Source organism: Physeter macrocephalus, chromosome 11 (genome assembly GCF_002837175.3).
Source record: "Physeter macrocephalus isolate SW-GA chromosome 11, ASM283717v5, whole genome shotgun sequence".
Classification (NCBI taxonomy): Eukaryota; Metazoa; Chordata; class Mammalia; order Artiodactyla; family Physeteridae; genus Physeter; species Physeter macrocephalus.
Genome location: NC_041224.1, coordinates 60256617 through 60272252, shown reverse-complemented (window position 1 = coordinate 60272252; position 15636 = coordinate 60256617). Strand labels below are relative to the sequence as shown.

Genomic DNA, 15636 nt, shown 5'->3' with positions numbered 1-15636 from the left:
GAACAATCACTTAGGGTCACGGTCCCCTTTGAAAAACTGATGACAGCCATGAATTCTTCTTTAAAAAAATGCAAATCGCCACATGCATATACAATTTTGGATGTAATTTCAGGGGCTCTAACAGACTTCCTGAATGAAGTCACAGACCCTAGGTCAAGGACTGCTGATCTGGTCCATCCCCTTCATTCTGCAGATGAAGACACAGAAGTGGGGAGGGATTGGAGAGCTGCTGACAAGGGAAAGGAAGCTTCCCTGCTAAATCCGCCTGACCTTCGCTACAAAAGAACCCGAAAGGAAGATTAATTCAGCAGAAGGAATTCTCTGTGGTTTACACAAGCAGATGGTCTATAGAGTAAGGTTGCTCACCTGTCCCTTTTACTTAAAAATATGTAAACATATAATGTGAATAGCCAAGCCAGCCACGCACCTCTCCATCTCTGTGCCTTCACCTCAGGTTGTCTCTGTCCCTGAGTGCAGGGGTATGATTCTTAATTTTTTGCTTCCCTCAATCTGATTGTTGACATTTTGGAAAACTTTCCCTACTGCCTTCGCATCATCGTCCTCTCCCCTCTTGCTGCAACCCCATCAATCCTTTCTGACTGGCAGAAGCTGCCCTTTTCCCACATAAGCTGTGACATGTCTGCTTGGTTGGCTGAAGCCTCTGAACACCGTCTGCCACCTCCTCAGATTTTCTACAGCCTGGAAACTTTTTTCTAAGTTTTTTGGTCTTCAGTCACAGAGCTGGGGCAGCACTGATATAGGTCTTTCCTGTGCTTTACATCAGAGTGATTTAAAAGTGGGTTCTTTAATTACGGAATCATCATCACAGGAACAGAGAGTGTGTGGGGGGTTCCTATCTGTCTGGCTGTGTCAGCATGCCAAATGCTCCTGGGCTGCCTGTATGGCTGGTTTTCCTTTGCTGGGTTTAAAGCTGACTCCTGATGCATGCAATAACTCTTAAAGAACTGAAGAAAGGTCAGATCTTCCCCAAGGATGAAGGACTTCCCTATAACTGAATAGAGTCCACTCAAAAGAATGAACTCAAGAAAAAAGGTACTTCTGGGTGGGTGTGCTGCTTCTATGTCAAGTCAAAGTTTTCAGACCTGGGTACTAGGGTTCCTTCTATTAGAAGTGGAACTTCTTAACAGATTGCCCAGCTGGTGGTGAATATATTGCCTATTTGAGCTCTACCTTTGTGGGTTTGTGACTCCATGAGGCCAATGTCAATGGAATTTCTGTTCCAGCAAAGCACTAGAGGTTTCACATCGCTCTGAAAAGGTTTGGGGACTCGACACACTCATGCTTTGCCCATCCTTTCTTCTGCCTGGAATGACCCCTTGCAAACTCTCTATTAAAATTCAATCCATCCTCCAAAGGCTGTTTTCAAATGCTACCTTCTCCATATAGCTTTTCCCCATTTCCCCATATGGATCCCCACAGAACTCCGCAATTCTTTTATAGTACTTAGTTTATTCTAATTATTTGTATACTTGCCCTACCCCCTGCAACACTGTATGTGTGAAGCTTACCCTGCATCTTCTGCTGAGTCTAGCACAGGACTTTGCACATAATGGTCTATAAATATCTACTGAATCAGTTGTCTACCTGGTTCTGAGATCTCCCAAGATGATGTGGATGCCAATGATGAGACTTCTGAGTTAATTCTTTATGTAGCTTAAGGGCTACGTGCCAGAAAACGGTACCAGTTCATGTGGACCCTGGCCTCCCCCAAATGTGAGCATTAAGGGAAGTTCTTGGTCCAATTTTAAAACATTTCCACTTAGAACAGAAAAACTGTAGCCATCTTAGGAACAACCACGCAAAGCAGAGAGAATTAAACAGCTAAACAACGAAATGAGTTCTAACATTGGGATTTTAATAGCCTCTAGCGTCTAAACTTGAGTTTTACATGTCATCTTTAAGAATGATATGGTCCAAAAGTGCAAAGATGATGATTTTTAAGACTTGGGTATTCTGGTATATAAGGTGACTCCACCAAATAAAACAACAAAAAACACTTGAGTGCCTGCTAAGTGCAAGGCCCAGGCCCAGAGGTGAGGGTGTTTGGGCACACCTCTCCCTGCATTCTGATTTACTTAGGCTGGGACTTGCTGTGTTCACTGGTGGTCAGGGTCACACCCAAGTTCATGTAAGAGTTCCGTGATGGCAAATCTGTAACTTTCCATATTTCCACCCGACTTCACCTCTGATGCTCTCCCTTTGATTTGCAAAATGCAGGCCCATAGGGAAACCTCAACAATCCTGCAGGCCTCACAGCTGATGTGGCCCAAGCTGTGCAGACCATGTTGGTACCCTGCTGGCTGGAGTCACCACGCTTGGGAGATACACTGCTCTTTTTGTGAAAGGCAGGCCCCCCCCCCGCACCCCCCACCCCCGCCAGTGACAAATGGGCTCTACAGTTCATGCATTCCAGAGGACGCACTCAGCTTCCAGATGGGAGCATCACAGGGAGCAAACAGGTTGTAGACGGAGAGGGAAAAGGGAAAATTAAAGCTATTAATATGCTGGAAGGAATAAAGAGACTGGTTTCTTAAGGGGGTCCCTAGGATGTGACTCAGGTTCCTCAAGCCAGGGACAGCCTACTTTCTTTCCTATCCCCTTCTGGGCCCAATATTTTGGCCAAAGGAGGGCAGGGCTCAACCCCCTTGACCACAGGAGCCTCACACACATTCCATTGTTTCCTGCCCCCTCATTGAGCCTGTACTAAGACAGGGGGTGCCTCACTATTGCTATACCTAGGGGAATAAACTCATTTAAATCAAACTGTGAGCAGTACTAGAAATAATGTTAAATTAAGTATAGGATAGTGCTTCCTGTGACAATTTTTCATTGTATTTTATTGATTTATTGATATTTATTAATTAAAAATATAGGATGGCACACACCAGGGTGTATAGTTGTAAACAGATATATCGAAATACGTATTCCTCATCTCTCTCCACACACAGACAGCCACGTATGCTTACTTTCAAGGCACTGAAAGGACTCACCCTTCAGCCTTATCTTTACAACTTGCCACCCTGGAGTGGTGTTCCCTACCAACACACACATCCGGATGCATTTATGAGTGTATGTACGATCTGCAGATGTTTTATTTATAAGTGGCCAACTCACTGCAGCATTGAAACATGCATTTACAAATAGATATCTGTTTTATGAAACCCTATTCCTTTGTTTTAATAGCTGAGCTATCCAGCCATAGCATGATAATGTACAAGGTAAATGGGTCTCCATCTCTAGAACCTGTTCCAAGTTTCCTCAAATGTGACTAACTGCATGAATTTCCCAACCATCAGAGATCCGCCCCCGTCAAAAAAAAAAAAAAAAAGACCAGTTTATTCTAGACATGAAACCTGCACAGTTATAAATTGCAGGGCTTTTAGGGGTGAACTTTAACTTGAAACTACCCTGAAAACTGAGATTTTGCTCCAGGGGTAACATGAAGAAGAAAACTACTTCCTGGAAAGCACATGATATAAAAGGGAAACATATGGCTATTTTATATTTGGGGATGAAATCTGTATTATACAGAAGTTTGGGTGCTTAGAGTATTTATAAGGATGAAATACAAAGGCTAAAAACCTTTGAACCGATATCTTTAAAATGATTATTATTTAAAGTGATGAGAGAAAACTAGTCAGAATTTGTCCTGATTGCAATAATCTAAAGACAGGGAATGGTATGCAAAACATTAGAAAGAGTAGACTATAATTATTATTTATTAATGCTTGATGCTAACGTTATTCTAACAGCTTCTGCGTTGTCAAATCAACTATCTGCACTAAATAAATGACCATTTGGGAATTGTTAGGGAACGTCTCTGTTCCTCTCCCTGCTTGACTAAAAACTGTCATTTGCAATCAAAGAAAGCGGCCTTGGAGCTGAGAACACAGCACTTGCAGCCTTGTAGTTGTCTCTTTCTGAGGAAAGACCAAAGATTCACATTAACTTGATCTTTTGCAGCCAATCTAATTTCATTCTACATGAATCCAAGAGGACTCCACGCCACATTCAGAATTTCCTGTAGGACTGCACTAAAAACTTAATATGCTGACTATCTTCTCTGTTACCAATCCTCTGAATTCTGAGAGGCTGTAATAGCAAATGAGGACAAGGAGTAACCTAGATTAACTTGTGACCCTTGAGTGTGAGGCAAAGGAAAAGAATTCTGCATTAAGTTTCAAATTGGTGATGGGTTTTTAAGAAGTGAAAACTACTATCTGAGGATGTGAGCTTCAAAAGCACCCACTGAAATGAAGTAAATAATATTGTCTTTGCTGAGTCTGTGGATGCTTTAAATCCCATTCTGGTCCTTTTAACAGAATGTTAAGCACAGATATGTAACTGGAGAATTCTAATGTAACTAAAAAAATCTACTTACCATCAATTCCTCAGGTGCTGGCCTTTCTTTTGGCTGTTTTCTCATGCTGTAAGAGAAAAACTCATATTATCTATATCACTTGTAAATTTGTGCTATAATTTCCACCATGGACTATTTCTCCTGGAATTTGAATGTTTTCAAAATTCATCACGTTCAATTCTTGGCCAAAGCATTAGCATGTACTCCCTTTCTTTTGTTTTGGCCTTCAATTAATCAGATTTTGGGGGAATCTCATGAATGAAAAACACAAAGATTTTTTGGGGGGAGTTACTCTTGCAATACAGATAAAGAATGAATTTAAATTTATCCTAATTCTACTTCTGAAACTAATGTGAAAAAAAAAGCAGCAATGTTCGTTTCCTGACTCAGTTATCAATTCATTTCAAACAAATTTAGGGAACAATATACTTCTTTTTTGGTAACTGGGATAAGACAATAAGAAAAGAAACACGAATATCAGGTCAAATGAGAAAACATCTCATTCCTTCATTATTACTTCAAATGACAAGTAATATATAAAAGAGGTCAGGTATCTAGATAATGCTACAAAACTACAAATGGGTTATTACATTATCTCAACTTTCATTTATTTTGGCTACCATGCAAGCTGATAATTCATTAAACAGCTGTGGGAAAGTTACATTTGTTTAAGCTGCTTAAAGAATCACATTCCTCCTGCAAAATATTTCGTCATATGTGCAATAGTCATAATTAGTAGCTATAGCATGTACTTAGCTACGTGATGAAGCACCCAGTCATGGGACTGAGGTAACTGTGGGTAAGCTGCCTACTTGATGGTCGATTTATACTAAACTCAGAGTATCTGTGGGATGAAGTCATAAAAAGAGATTGCTGCTTCTATTACTTGGAAAATCACATAGACACTTTTTCTTTATATAAGGCAACCTCAAACAAGCAAGAAAAGAAAAAGCCCTTCGTACAATCTCTGCATTTGCTGACAGTATTTTTTTTTTTAAGTACAGAGATCTAATGATCATTTGGTAAACAAGAAGCGTAGTTATGAACCATTAATGACATCGAGGACATTTGCCTTCCCTATAAATAACCATATGCATCTCTCAAATACTGCATCCATTAGCAAGTAATTCAAGCTGTCTCGCCAGTGGAGTTGGTAACAGTCTTAATCTGACATGCCAAAGTAGCTGTATCTCTTGGGAAAACAAGGCTATTACCCACTATCATTTCTGTTTTGGCTTGACATCTGTGGAAATTTCAACACAGGTTATCCCTCCCTCTGTCTCCATAAAACTTTTATATAATAGTTGATTAATTTTTTGGACAGAAGGCAGGCAAAGCCCTATCTGCTTTTCTCCCTCTCTGCTCAGAAAGGGCCCCACCCCCAGGTTGGTCTCAGACCACATAGTAGGATAAGCACAGTGGTCACGGCACAAATCCAACATCTCGGAGCGGGTGATGCCAAAACCCGGCGCTCCAGGCAGCTTGGGAATCGCACGGTTTGTTTTTCAATTTCTGCATTTCAAAATGGGATATTCCCATCATGTGCTTCTATTTCTAGGAATTTCATGTAAAGGAAATTAAGAGAGACTGATACATATTTCTAGATAATGGCTCTAATATTAATGAGCTTAGGATTCTAGTGTTCAACCAATACATACCCTTTTTTCCAACATGGCATATTTTGGAAATAAAATGTTTGCAGAGTGAAAACAGTTTTTACAAGCTACGGAATATTATGTAAGTATTTTAAATAAACAGAAATAGTGTTAATAAAAATTTTAGAAGTTGGGGGTTAAAATTCTCTTCCCCACGTATTCTCCTATGGAATATAAACTACACGAGACATTTTTATTAAGAGGTAACATATTACATTTAGTCAAAAAGGTGATAAAGCTTGACATTTATATTAAGGAATATTTCTTGGTTTCACTTTAGCGGCATCATCAGATGGATCATGGTGGGGAGGGGGAGGGGACAGTGTACAACCATTTCAGTTTAGCAAGGAATCCTGAATGCACCATTTTGTGGCACCACAAGAATAAAGGGCTCCTTTTCCACTAGTGGATGAAACTCTGAAGGGGTGATGAAATAAGGACTTTGATTGAAGGAGGGAAAGAGAAGTAAAGGTACTTATGAAGGAGTTCCAGAATGTCCAGAACAGTTGCTAGTTAGTTCTGTCTCCTGCTTTGGGGTGGTCATCTCTCTGCTCCCAATTTCCTTCCCCCCCCCCCCTCTATGCTGGGGTGAGGGAGAGGGCAGAAAGATGGCAGCACAGCAACTAGGCCTTCCAAGACCACATGGGTCCTTCTGAATAGGGGAGAGGTGGAGAATGTGAAAGGGATAATAAAAGAAAACTTCATTCTATGGGGAGGAAAAAGGCAGAAGGCTGGAAAAGAACCCTTGGCAGAAAAATGCCTGTTTCCTCAGGTGTAAAATGACAAGGGGTTGCCTAGAGACTCTAAGGGCCCCTTTGATCTACATCCTGTGGCTCCTCTCAGTTCTTATAATGGTTAAAGTGGGCCTAGTGGAACTGTGTCTTCATAGTCTCTCAAACATCAAAATTCAATGAAATGGGACACCACTATATTGTCTAAAATATAACCAAAGATAAAAGTTATTTACTGAAAATCCAATGAATTAATAAATTATGCTGCTTCCACTAAGTGACAGACACTTTTATGGGTAACTTGAGGTTACATTAATAAAAATAAGCTTCATATGTCTGTTCAATAGGGGCTATAAAATTATGTATTTCTTAAAAAAAAATTGGATAGCAACAGTACCTGTGCTCAAAGAAGGAACCGGATTCTCAGCAGTTTATTAAAACAGGAAAAAGCCTCTAAAGTACGTTTATGACCCTTTGTGTAAATAACGTTTACATAATTTAAACAATTTCTTCAGCTTTGCTGCCCCATCTGCCCAAGGCCCCGAAGTCCCTACCGTCTCCAAAAGGAAGCAGGGAGAGCCATAAGGTCTCACGGAGCCGCAGAGTTAATGGCATGTATCATTTACATTGAGGGCATGGCATGTTTGCAAACGGGCTCACCACTGAGTGATGAAATGTACAAATGGCTCGGAGAACTCTCCAACCGGAAGGACGGGTGAATCCTGGGATGGAGGAAAAACAAGTCACCAAAAGTCACAACAATTCCTTTTCTTTCTTTATACTCTCCACCCCCAATCCCAAAGGAGCATATAAAGCTGAATATATAACAAGGATTCACCACCATGTGGAAAGGAAAATAAGGCCTCATCCAATTAAAAAAACGGTCTACACTCTCTTCCACATGTTTATGTAAAAATGCCAAATTTAAAGCCACACACATTTTACCATGGTGAGAAACATGAGAGCAAAGAGGGAAGGGAGGTGAAAAAAGGACAATGATAGCCACAGGGTAGGAAAGAAGGTACGAAAGTGTAAATGAGAAATTAATGATTATTTAAGTAACACACAAATGGTCTTGTAATTAACAAAGAGCTGTGAAATTATTCTTGTGTTGACCTTTGTTTCTTTTACTGGGTTTGCTATTTACACTTTCCTTTTTATTTACATTTATTAGTATATACAGCTGCTCTTAACTGCTTGCCCCTAACTGAATCATGTGTGTCAGAGTTGGTTTTTTTTTTTTGTTTCCTGAAAAGGAATTTCAGCCTATTTGCCAGTCTAGGCAAACTCATCATATGAGAAAGCCAGTGAATTAAGGACACAATGAAAAACGCCCACCTTGCCCACGAACAGAACTAGGGTGGAGGTGGCAGTCACTCAAGAGAGCAGAAAACTACACAGCAACAAACGACAACTACCATGTAACACAGGGAGCAAACCCCATTACCCCATTTGCAAAGGAAGGCTTTAAGAATTTAGGAGTTTTTTCAAGAATGACAGAGAACGCCACTGTGTTTATAGTGTAACGGCTCAGAATGTAATGAAATTACACTGCAGAGTACTTTAACAGTCATCTCATTAGACCTACAGTTGGAACAAGAGAGCCACATAAAGTAGGCAGCTGCAAATGACTCCATTCTCATCTATTCTCATTTGCTATTAAAAATACCTTTCGGCGGCTTTTTTTCCTCCCTGACATCCCTACACAAAGTGCCCTGCAAAGTATGATACATGCACCTATTTAAATTAACAAAGGAATGACTTATTTTAATCTCACTGTGCTTTGGAGTGCTTTGGCCATTTGGATGAGCAATATATCATTACATACAACCTTCCAGCGCTGCAGGCAAGAAACTCAGAGCATGCAGCATTTGGTGGGAGCCAAACAATTTCTCTAGCACACAACTGTGTCAAATGCATGCATGTATTCATTATTGAGAACAAGAGGAAATAGCTTTGATGTAGTGGAAAAAAGAAGATGATAAAAGCACCTCTGCAATATGCGTGTCATTATCAATGGTGGCAGATAGATACAACTGCACAGCCTCCTATGTGATTAGTAAATATACATATAATTGCTGTGGCCAATTATCAGAAAAATGAGATCGGTAATTACAAGACAGAAAATTAACTAGAACTCTTATTAAGGCTTTGTTTCCAAATCAAACAATTGGAAAAGTACCGGAAAATACAATTAAATCAAAGGGAACTGAGGGGGTCAAAGGAGCCAAAAAAAAAAAAAAAAAAAAAAAATCCCAAAGTTAAAAAAAAAAAGGAATGTGAACCAAATGTTTCTTAGTTTTTGCATATCTGTCCTCTTTGAATTGACATTATTTGTCCAGAAGAGGGGAAGGTTAGTAATTGTAAACTTAAGATTCTCATCAATAGAGAAAGGTTTCCAAGAGGAAAGGAAAACAAAGGAAAATGGGAGTGAAATAAAATCTTGCCAAGTTCAAAGGATTACATGCAGGCATTACATAGAGAGGACGTGAAAGAGGGTGGGGAACGATGAAATAGTCTGCTCAAAAGAAACAAGGCACGCAGTTAACATGACAAGTTCTCAATAAAGGTACTATAAAATGGTCACAGAAGTCCTATCAGTTTGAAGAGCAAAAATAAAACAGGGTATCAATTTCAGCCCAGTCTGTTTTTAGGAAAGCCATATATATCACCAAGCCTGCAAGATTCTACAAGCCCCAGTTCAAGAGATGACATTTTACTGTCTCAAACACTATTAGTAAAAAGACAGTTCAAAGTCTGAGGTACAAAAATTATGGACTCTGATCAGGTAGTTAGTTTTCTAAGTCATTCCTTTCTGAAATTTTTTGGGAGGCTGTAGTACTGGAAGTGTCTGAGTAGTAGCAGCTTTAAAATGAATGTTTAGGAAAATAAAAGCCTACTGTCTTAATGTGGCTGAATATTTACCAAGATGGTTAAAATTCTAGACTGGTTTTATACAAAGATCCTGGTATAAAATGTGATGGTAATGTGGGCCTCATTTCAAAGTATGATACCAAGAGTAAATTAATGAATTATAGACCAGGCAACTTGATGAAGATGTCATTTTAACGTGGATGAGAAACAAAACGAGGAAACTGTGACATCTTTGCATGGGTAGTTAATTTTATTTAAGACCTGATATTGTAGCCTGTTAAGTTCCTCATAATATAAAACTAAGGAACCCTGGGTGGTACCCATGAATAATTTATTTCACTTGTGAAAATGCGCCAACCCAAGTCGACTTTGCAGAACCACAGAGAGTGGATTCTCATCTCAGTGGTGCCTGGAAAGAATCAGTCATCAAAGATGCGGGGGGGAAATTCTAATCTCACAAGCATAATGCCAGATATTTCTTTTCATTAAAATCCACGTCTCCTGTGTATCTCAGAGGAGAATTTTCTGAGATACAGAAGACTGACTAGTGGGGGGCGGGTTCAGAATGCCACATGCAAACACGGGGTGGGGGAGTCCTCTAAGAGCCTCCAACTCCACAGAAGCACGCAGGCTGTCAACAATCCAAAGAAGGCAAGCGAACAGACCTGACAGTATTCCCCGTGCTGGAGGATTTTTAAGTATACTTTTCTCACTTTTAAGCAAGTAAAATTAGAAGTTAGTTTAGATCAGGATGTAAAAAATCTCCGAGAACCTGTCTATTTCGTTATCTAATTCCAACCTGTGCGAAGGAGGGAAGGAGGCTCGCAGTAAAGACACTCCAGCATCGCCGTGGCACCCAGGGAGGGAAAGTAGCCAGTCACTGTGGGGTTAGAGCGAGACAGAACCATGCCCAGGGGTTCGGAGGATCTCGTAAAGTCACTTTTGCTACTTATAAAAAATGTTCTCTGTGGAACACGGGTTCAGGCAAGATGAAGAAAAAATACATTTCAAAAATGTAAACACAAATTAGAGAAGCAGTTACACCAGTCAACTCTCAGTATCGGCTGAAATGGACTCTAAATTGTTAATAAAAGTCACTCTCTTTAAGACCCTGGGTGCCATACTTCACCTTGAGGGCTTTTGGGGGGATACTTTTGTTTTGAACTTCTAAGCATGGAGGTATGGAACGAAACAGGACACAACCGTAACCAAAAGCCTTGACCTGAGATTCCGGTCCTGAAATCAACTTTAGCGTCCTGCTAAGGGAAACAGGCCGAATCCTGTTATGGAGCAGGCAACCGTTATATAAAAACAGCTGCTGCAGCCATTTCAGTAAGCAATTCTGGTCATCACGGAGGACAGTCTCCAAGTCTCAGAGTTTTTGGGAACTACCTGGTCAGCCCCTCCTGCTAAACAACTGGAACACAAGCAGGCAGCATGCTAGAGAACAGCGAAGGACGAGAAGAAAGTTTGACTGATGCCTTTGCCTTGTGAATAATGAACAGTTCAGGAAGGTCAACCCATTACAACAGAAACTGTTTAATTATTAATTATGTGCAATCTATGAGCAAAAGGACAAGTTCAGAATGTTTAATGTATGCTAACTTCAACTGGACTCTCTCTGGGTATTTTGTTATTAGCACTTGTCAGCAAGGTATTCAAGCATAAAAAAAGGTAAGCAGCAGAAAGTGAGAGAGAGAGAGAGAGAGAGAGAGAGAGAGAGAGAGGGTGTGTGTGTGTGTGTGTGTGTGTGTGTGTGTGTGTGTGTGTGTGTGTGTGTGCCTGCAACAAGGTGGGGGAGGGGAGAAGGAGGTCCAACTCCAACCACAACTGCTGCTGGTTCACCTGCAGAGTAAGTGTGCCAAAAAGTACACTTTGTGATCTTGAGAGCAGGCAAGTTAAGTTGGATACTCCAAATAAAGAAAACATAAATGAGAAAAATGCTTTTGAAATGACTTACTTAAAAGGGAAATCATTATTTTAAAGGCATAGTTTTTTTTTTTTAAACCATGTTGTTTCTTGGCTTTAAAGAATCCGTGTCATTAATGTTCACGCACATGCTAGCATGCACACATGCACACACACAAATGCATGTAAAACTGGTAGAATCTGAATAAATTCAGTGGATGGTATCATGTCAATTTCCTGGTTGTGATATTGTACTATACTTATAAACTGTTACCATTGGGGGAAACTGAGTGAAGGGTTCATAGGATCTTTCCATATTATTTCTCACAACTGCATGTGAATCTAAAATGACGTCAAGGGCTTCCCTGGTGGCACAGTGGTTAAGAATCTGCTTACCAATGCAGGGGACACAGGTTCGAGCCCTGGCCTGGGAAGATCCCACATGCTGCGGAGCAACTAAGCCCGTGCGCCACAACTACTGAGCCTGAGCTCTAGAGCCCGCGAGCCACAACTACTGAGCCCACGTGCCACAACTAGTGAAGCCTGCATGCCTAGAGCCCGTGCTCCACAACAAGAGAAAGCCACGACAATGAGAAGCCCACGCACCGCAATGAAGAGTAGCCCCGGCTCACCACAACTAGAGAAAGCCCGTGCACAGCAACGAAGACCCAACACAGCCAAAAATAAATAAAATAAAATGGTGTCAAAATAGGAAGTTTAAAAGTAAAAGGGTAAGGAGCTATTTTTGTTTAAACTCATGAGGTCCAGATTTTTAGCAGAGCTCTGCTTTGAATAATGGAGAAGCCTAGCATAACTATTTAACTGGAAAAAAGTTGAGGGACCTTTGCTTTACAAATATACCTGAGGATTTAATTTTTGCCTTTAATTCATAATTAAAGATGACAATGGAACCTGACAATGATGTGGTGTTTAATTCAGACACAGATAGGGCATAGACACAAAATGCTGTATAAAAATGATACAATCATTCATTACTTATTTATTGCTTCACTCATTCAACAATTTTCTTGACCATCTACCATGTCAAAGGCACTGGGCTGGCATTGTGGGATGACTGATACTTGATCCATAGCCTGGAAGAATCTGTGTGTTGTTCAGAGGGATAAGACGTGCACCCCTAAGAGTGATGGGGAAGAAACTTATTTTGAGAGTCTGGAGGGCTATGAGATACCGTTTTTGCTCTCCCACTTTCTTCCTTCCTCACTTCCAGAGAGCACGTGGGGGTGAAGGGACCTTGAACATCTTAATCTGTGTCATGTTCCCTTCTCTTTCCAAAACAGACATTCCTTCAAACCAAGCTTTTATACGTATTGGCAGTAAAACATAAAGAAGACAGAAGGACAACTTCTCAAAAATCTCAAGGTGTTGGCCACACTGGTGAATTCTGAGGTCAGCTGTGCTGTGGTTAGATTAAACCAGGCAAATTAAGTGAAACATGGCAATCCTTTTTAACAGTTTTTAACAGTCTATTTCTAGACTTCTTGGTGTCAAGCCATCAAGCCAACACGTTAATTAACATTAGAGAATCACCTGCAGTCTGACCAGTACTGAGAGTTATGCTCTAATATTTTAAAAATAAATATTTTAATTCAAGCCTAATGTTCCTGTGGCCTGGCCCAACAGTTTCTGGTCCTACATACTGGGGTTCATACTAACTGGCACAGCTCTCCTAGATCACTTCACATCTATCTGCAATGCTGGGATTGAAGATTGTTTGTGATTCCAGTGGCTTCACATCAGGCAGGACAGCATTTTGCCTTATCAGATCCCAAATTGTTTTTTGATCCTCCACTGTTCACTGCCTTAAAATAACATCTTTGTGAGACAACTGGCAGAATCCACAAGACAAATCTGCTCTTGACCAGGGAGGGAACCTCGTTTATTTGAGGAGGACACAAAAACCAAAAAAACTGGACTCTCACCTTTAAAGATCTCCACAGAAGAAATCCCAAAAATCTACCTACCCAAAGTGTAATGCAATGGTAGATTCTGGGAAATTAGCTCAGTTTTAATATTTTGAAGGTCCTCAATGTTCACATCTATAAGTTTTTGCTATAGTAGACTACAGCCAGGGAAAAAAGGCAGTCACATCTCATCAGAGAGAGAAAGGTGGGAATGGATAGACAAATGCTCAGAGAATGACTCAGCCCAGTTAAGATATTAGTAAACCAGAATTCCACACCGGACTTGCACAAATTCAGTCAACGCCTGTTCAAAACACTTAGTTTACTTGAAAACATGGTCACCCTGTCAGGAAAAAATCAGTATTTTGACCCTAAGTGTATTTTTGATTTCACAGTGCAGATGGAACTGACCTAATCTGCAGGGTGCTATAAGGGACAGCGCTGGGGTGAGAAAGAGGCTTTGAGTTTAGCAAGGCTTGCAGATGGACGTCATCAGAAAAGGAAGTCTCTGACACTCTTCAGCTGGAGACCAGAGAGGCCTCATCTTCCTCATCCCACTCCACATCAAGCCTTGAGCAGAGAAAGTGAAAGATGATTCAATTTCCACACTGGGTCACCCCATGCTCTGGGTTGCCAGACGTGACAAATTACATGTGTGGGCATTTTGGTGTGACGTTCTATCCACTGGGTCCCGGCTAACAGTAGCTGTTCATTTAACTTGTTTCAGATGGACCTGGAGCCAGGGGCAAAAGGCCTGAATTTTCGCCACTGAAACACCCACCTTACCCATAAACCTTTAAAACATGGGAGAACCAGCTATTAGCCAAGTACAACCAGATGGCTTATAAAAAACACAAAACGTAAATTAACAGGTCTAAAGGAATCTCTGAAATTTGAGATTATACAGATTTTTTCCTATTTTCTTTTTCTCCTAAATGTTTTGGCAGTTCTTCAGTATTGGGATAAAAGAGAAGAGAAACAAACTTTGTCATTTATGTCAAAACTAACCCTTCATTTTTTGTCATTTAAAAGACTTACATTTACTCAGAGATTTTCTAAACATATGGCAAAGATCTTGGTGTTTCATAAAATTCCTTGAAAACAGGTAGGTGGAGAACTGGAAAATGAATTAATCTCTTAAACCATATTTGCAATCACTTGCTTTCCAAAGCCAATGAACATCTTTTTTCTTTTAGGTCTCTCGTTGGTCATAAGCTATAGTGTACAGTATTATTTAGAGGTGCCTATCTGAATGGTACACACACACACACACCTGCACACTAACACCCACATACACCTCCCTTTTCAATGGCTTAGGCAGAGCAGCAAAAAACATGCTTGTCTCATACCAAAGGGATTTCATTTACAGAAGTAAAACCTGTTATTGTCCCCCTGCCGTCCCCCCCCTCCTCTGTAGCCTCCCAAAGCATTTCTATTGCTTTTTCATAAAACACTGCTGCAAATAATCAAGCATGACCACTGACATCCATGAGATTGAGTTTTAGGAACCATTAAATGAGCTCACCCTCGTGGGAAGCCTCCTGCTCAGGCTAGTCTAAAGGTAATTATTCAGCAGTTCCTACCTGTGGTTTTACCTTGTCCCTATATAGTGTTTGAATTTCATACACTGGTAAGGTCAGTTTTTTTTCCGCAGGAAAAGTCCAGCTACACATGTTTGGATCCAGGACCTAAATTATAATGTTAATATATACACTGCCATTTCACCAGGTCCTATGTGTAGAAATGCTGATTAAAAGCAATCTTAAAGGTAGTCAAAAACTATATTAAACAAAAATGAAAGAGGAAAATCCAGGAGTGAAAAAGAACCCTTAACAGGCTCCTAAATGAAAGGAATCATTCCTCTTTTCATAGGTGAAGGGTTAACATTGAAACAGCTGAACTACATCCACATACCATTCAAGGGCAAGAACCTGGCAGGTCCATGTCCTGAAAAATCAACAAGCCATAACACTATCCAGATAGACTCAGGGAACTTGCTGAAATCCAAAAACCACATCGCCACACTGTGTGTCCTCCTGAATGTTCACTCGACTGTTAGTGAAAATAATTACTGCCATGTGCCACCTGCACTACCAGTTATGGATATGGGGAAAAGAGAACTTCCAGTGGCTGCATGGTGTAGGAGTGTCAGCGGTATTTGC

At 40.5% G+C, this 15636-nt stretch overlaps 1 protein-coding gene across 11 annotated transcripts in view; it reads right to left on the bottom strand.

Moving 5' to 3' along the window:
- Positions 1 to 15636, bottom strand: part of MAP2K5 (mitogen-activated protein kinase kinase 5) — a 281510-nt gene that overhangs the window by 31634 nt on the left and 234240 nt on the right. For 10 of the 11 annotated variants that reach the window (XM_055088056.1, XM_028494957.2, XM_055088057.1 and 7 more), the window contains 2 exons: positions 7428 to 7489; positions 4403 to 4448 (listed from right to left, as the gene is read on the bottom strand). In XM_055088056.1, the coding sequence (XP_054944031.1) occupies positions 4403 to 4448; positions 7428 to 7489 (108 nt within the window). Of the gene's footprint in view, positions 1 to 3388; positions 3942 to 4402; positions 4449 to 7427; positions 7490 to 15636 lie in introns of those variants that run through there. The other variant, XM_055088058.1, reaches the window with a different exon arrangement.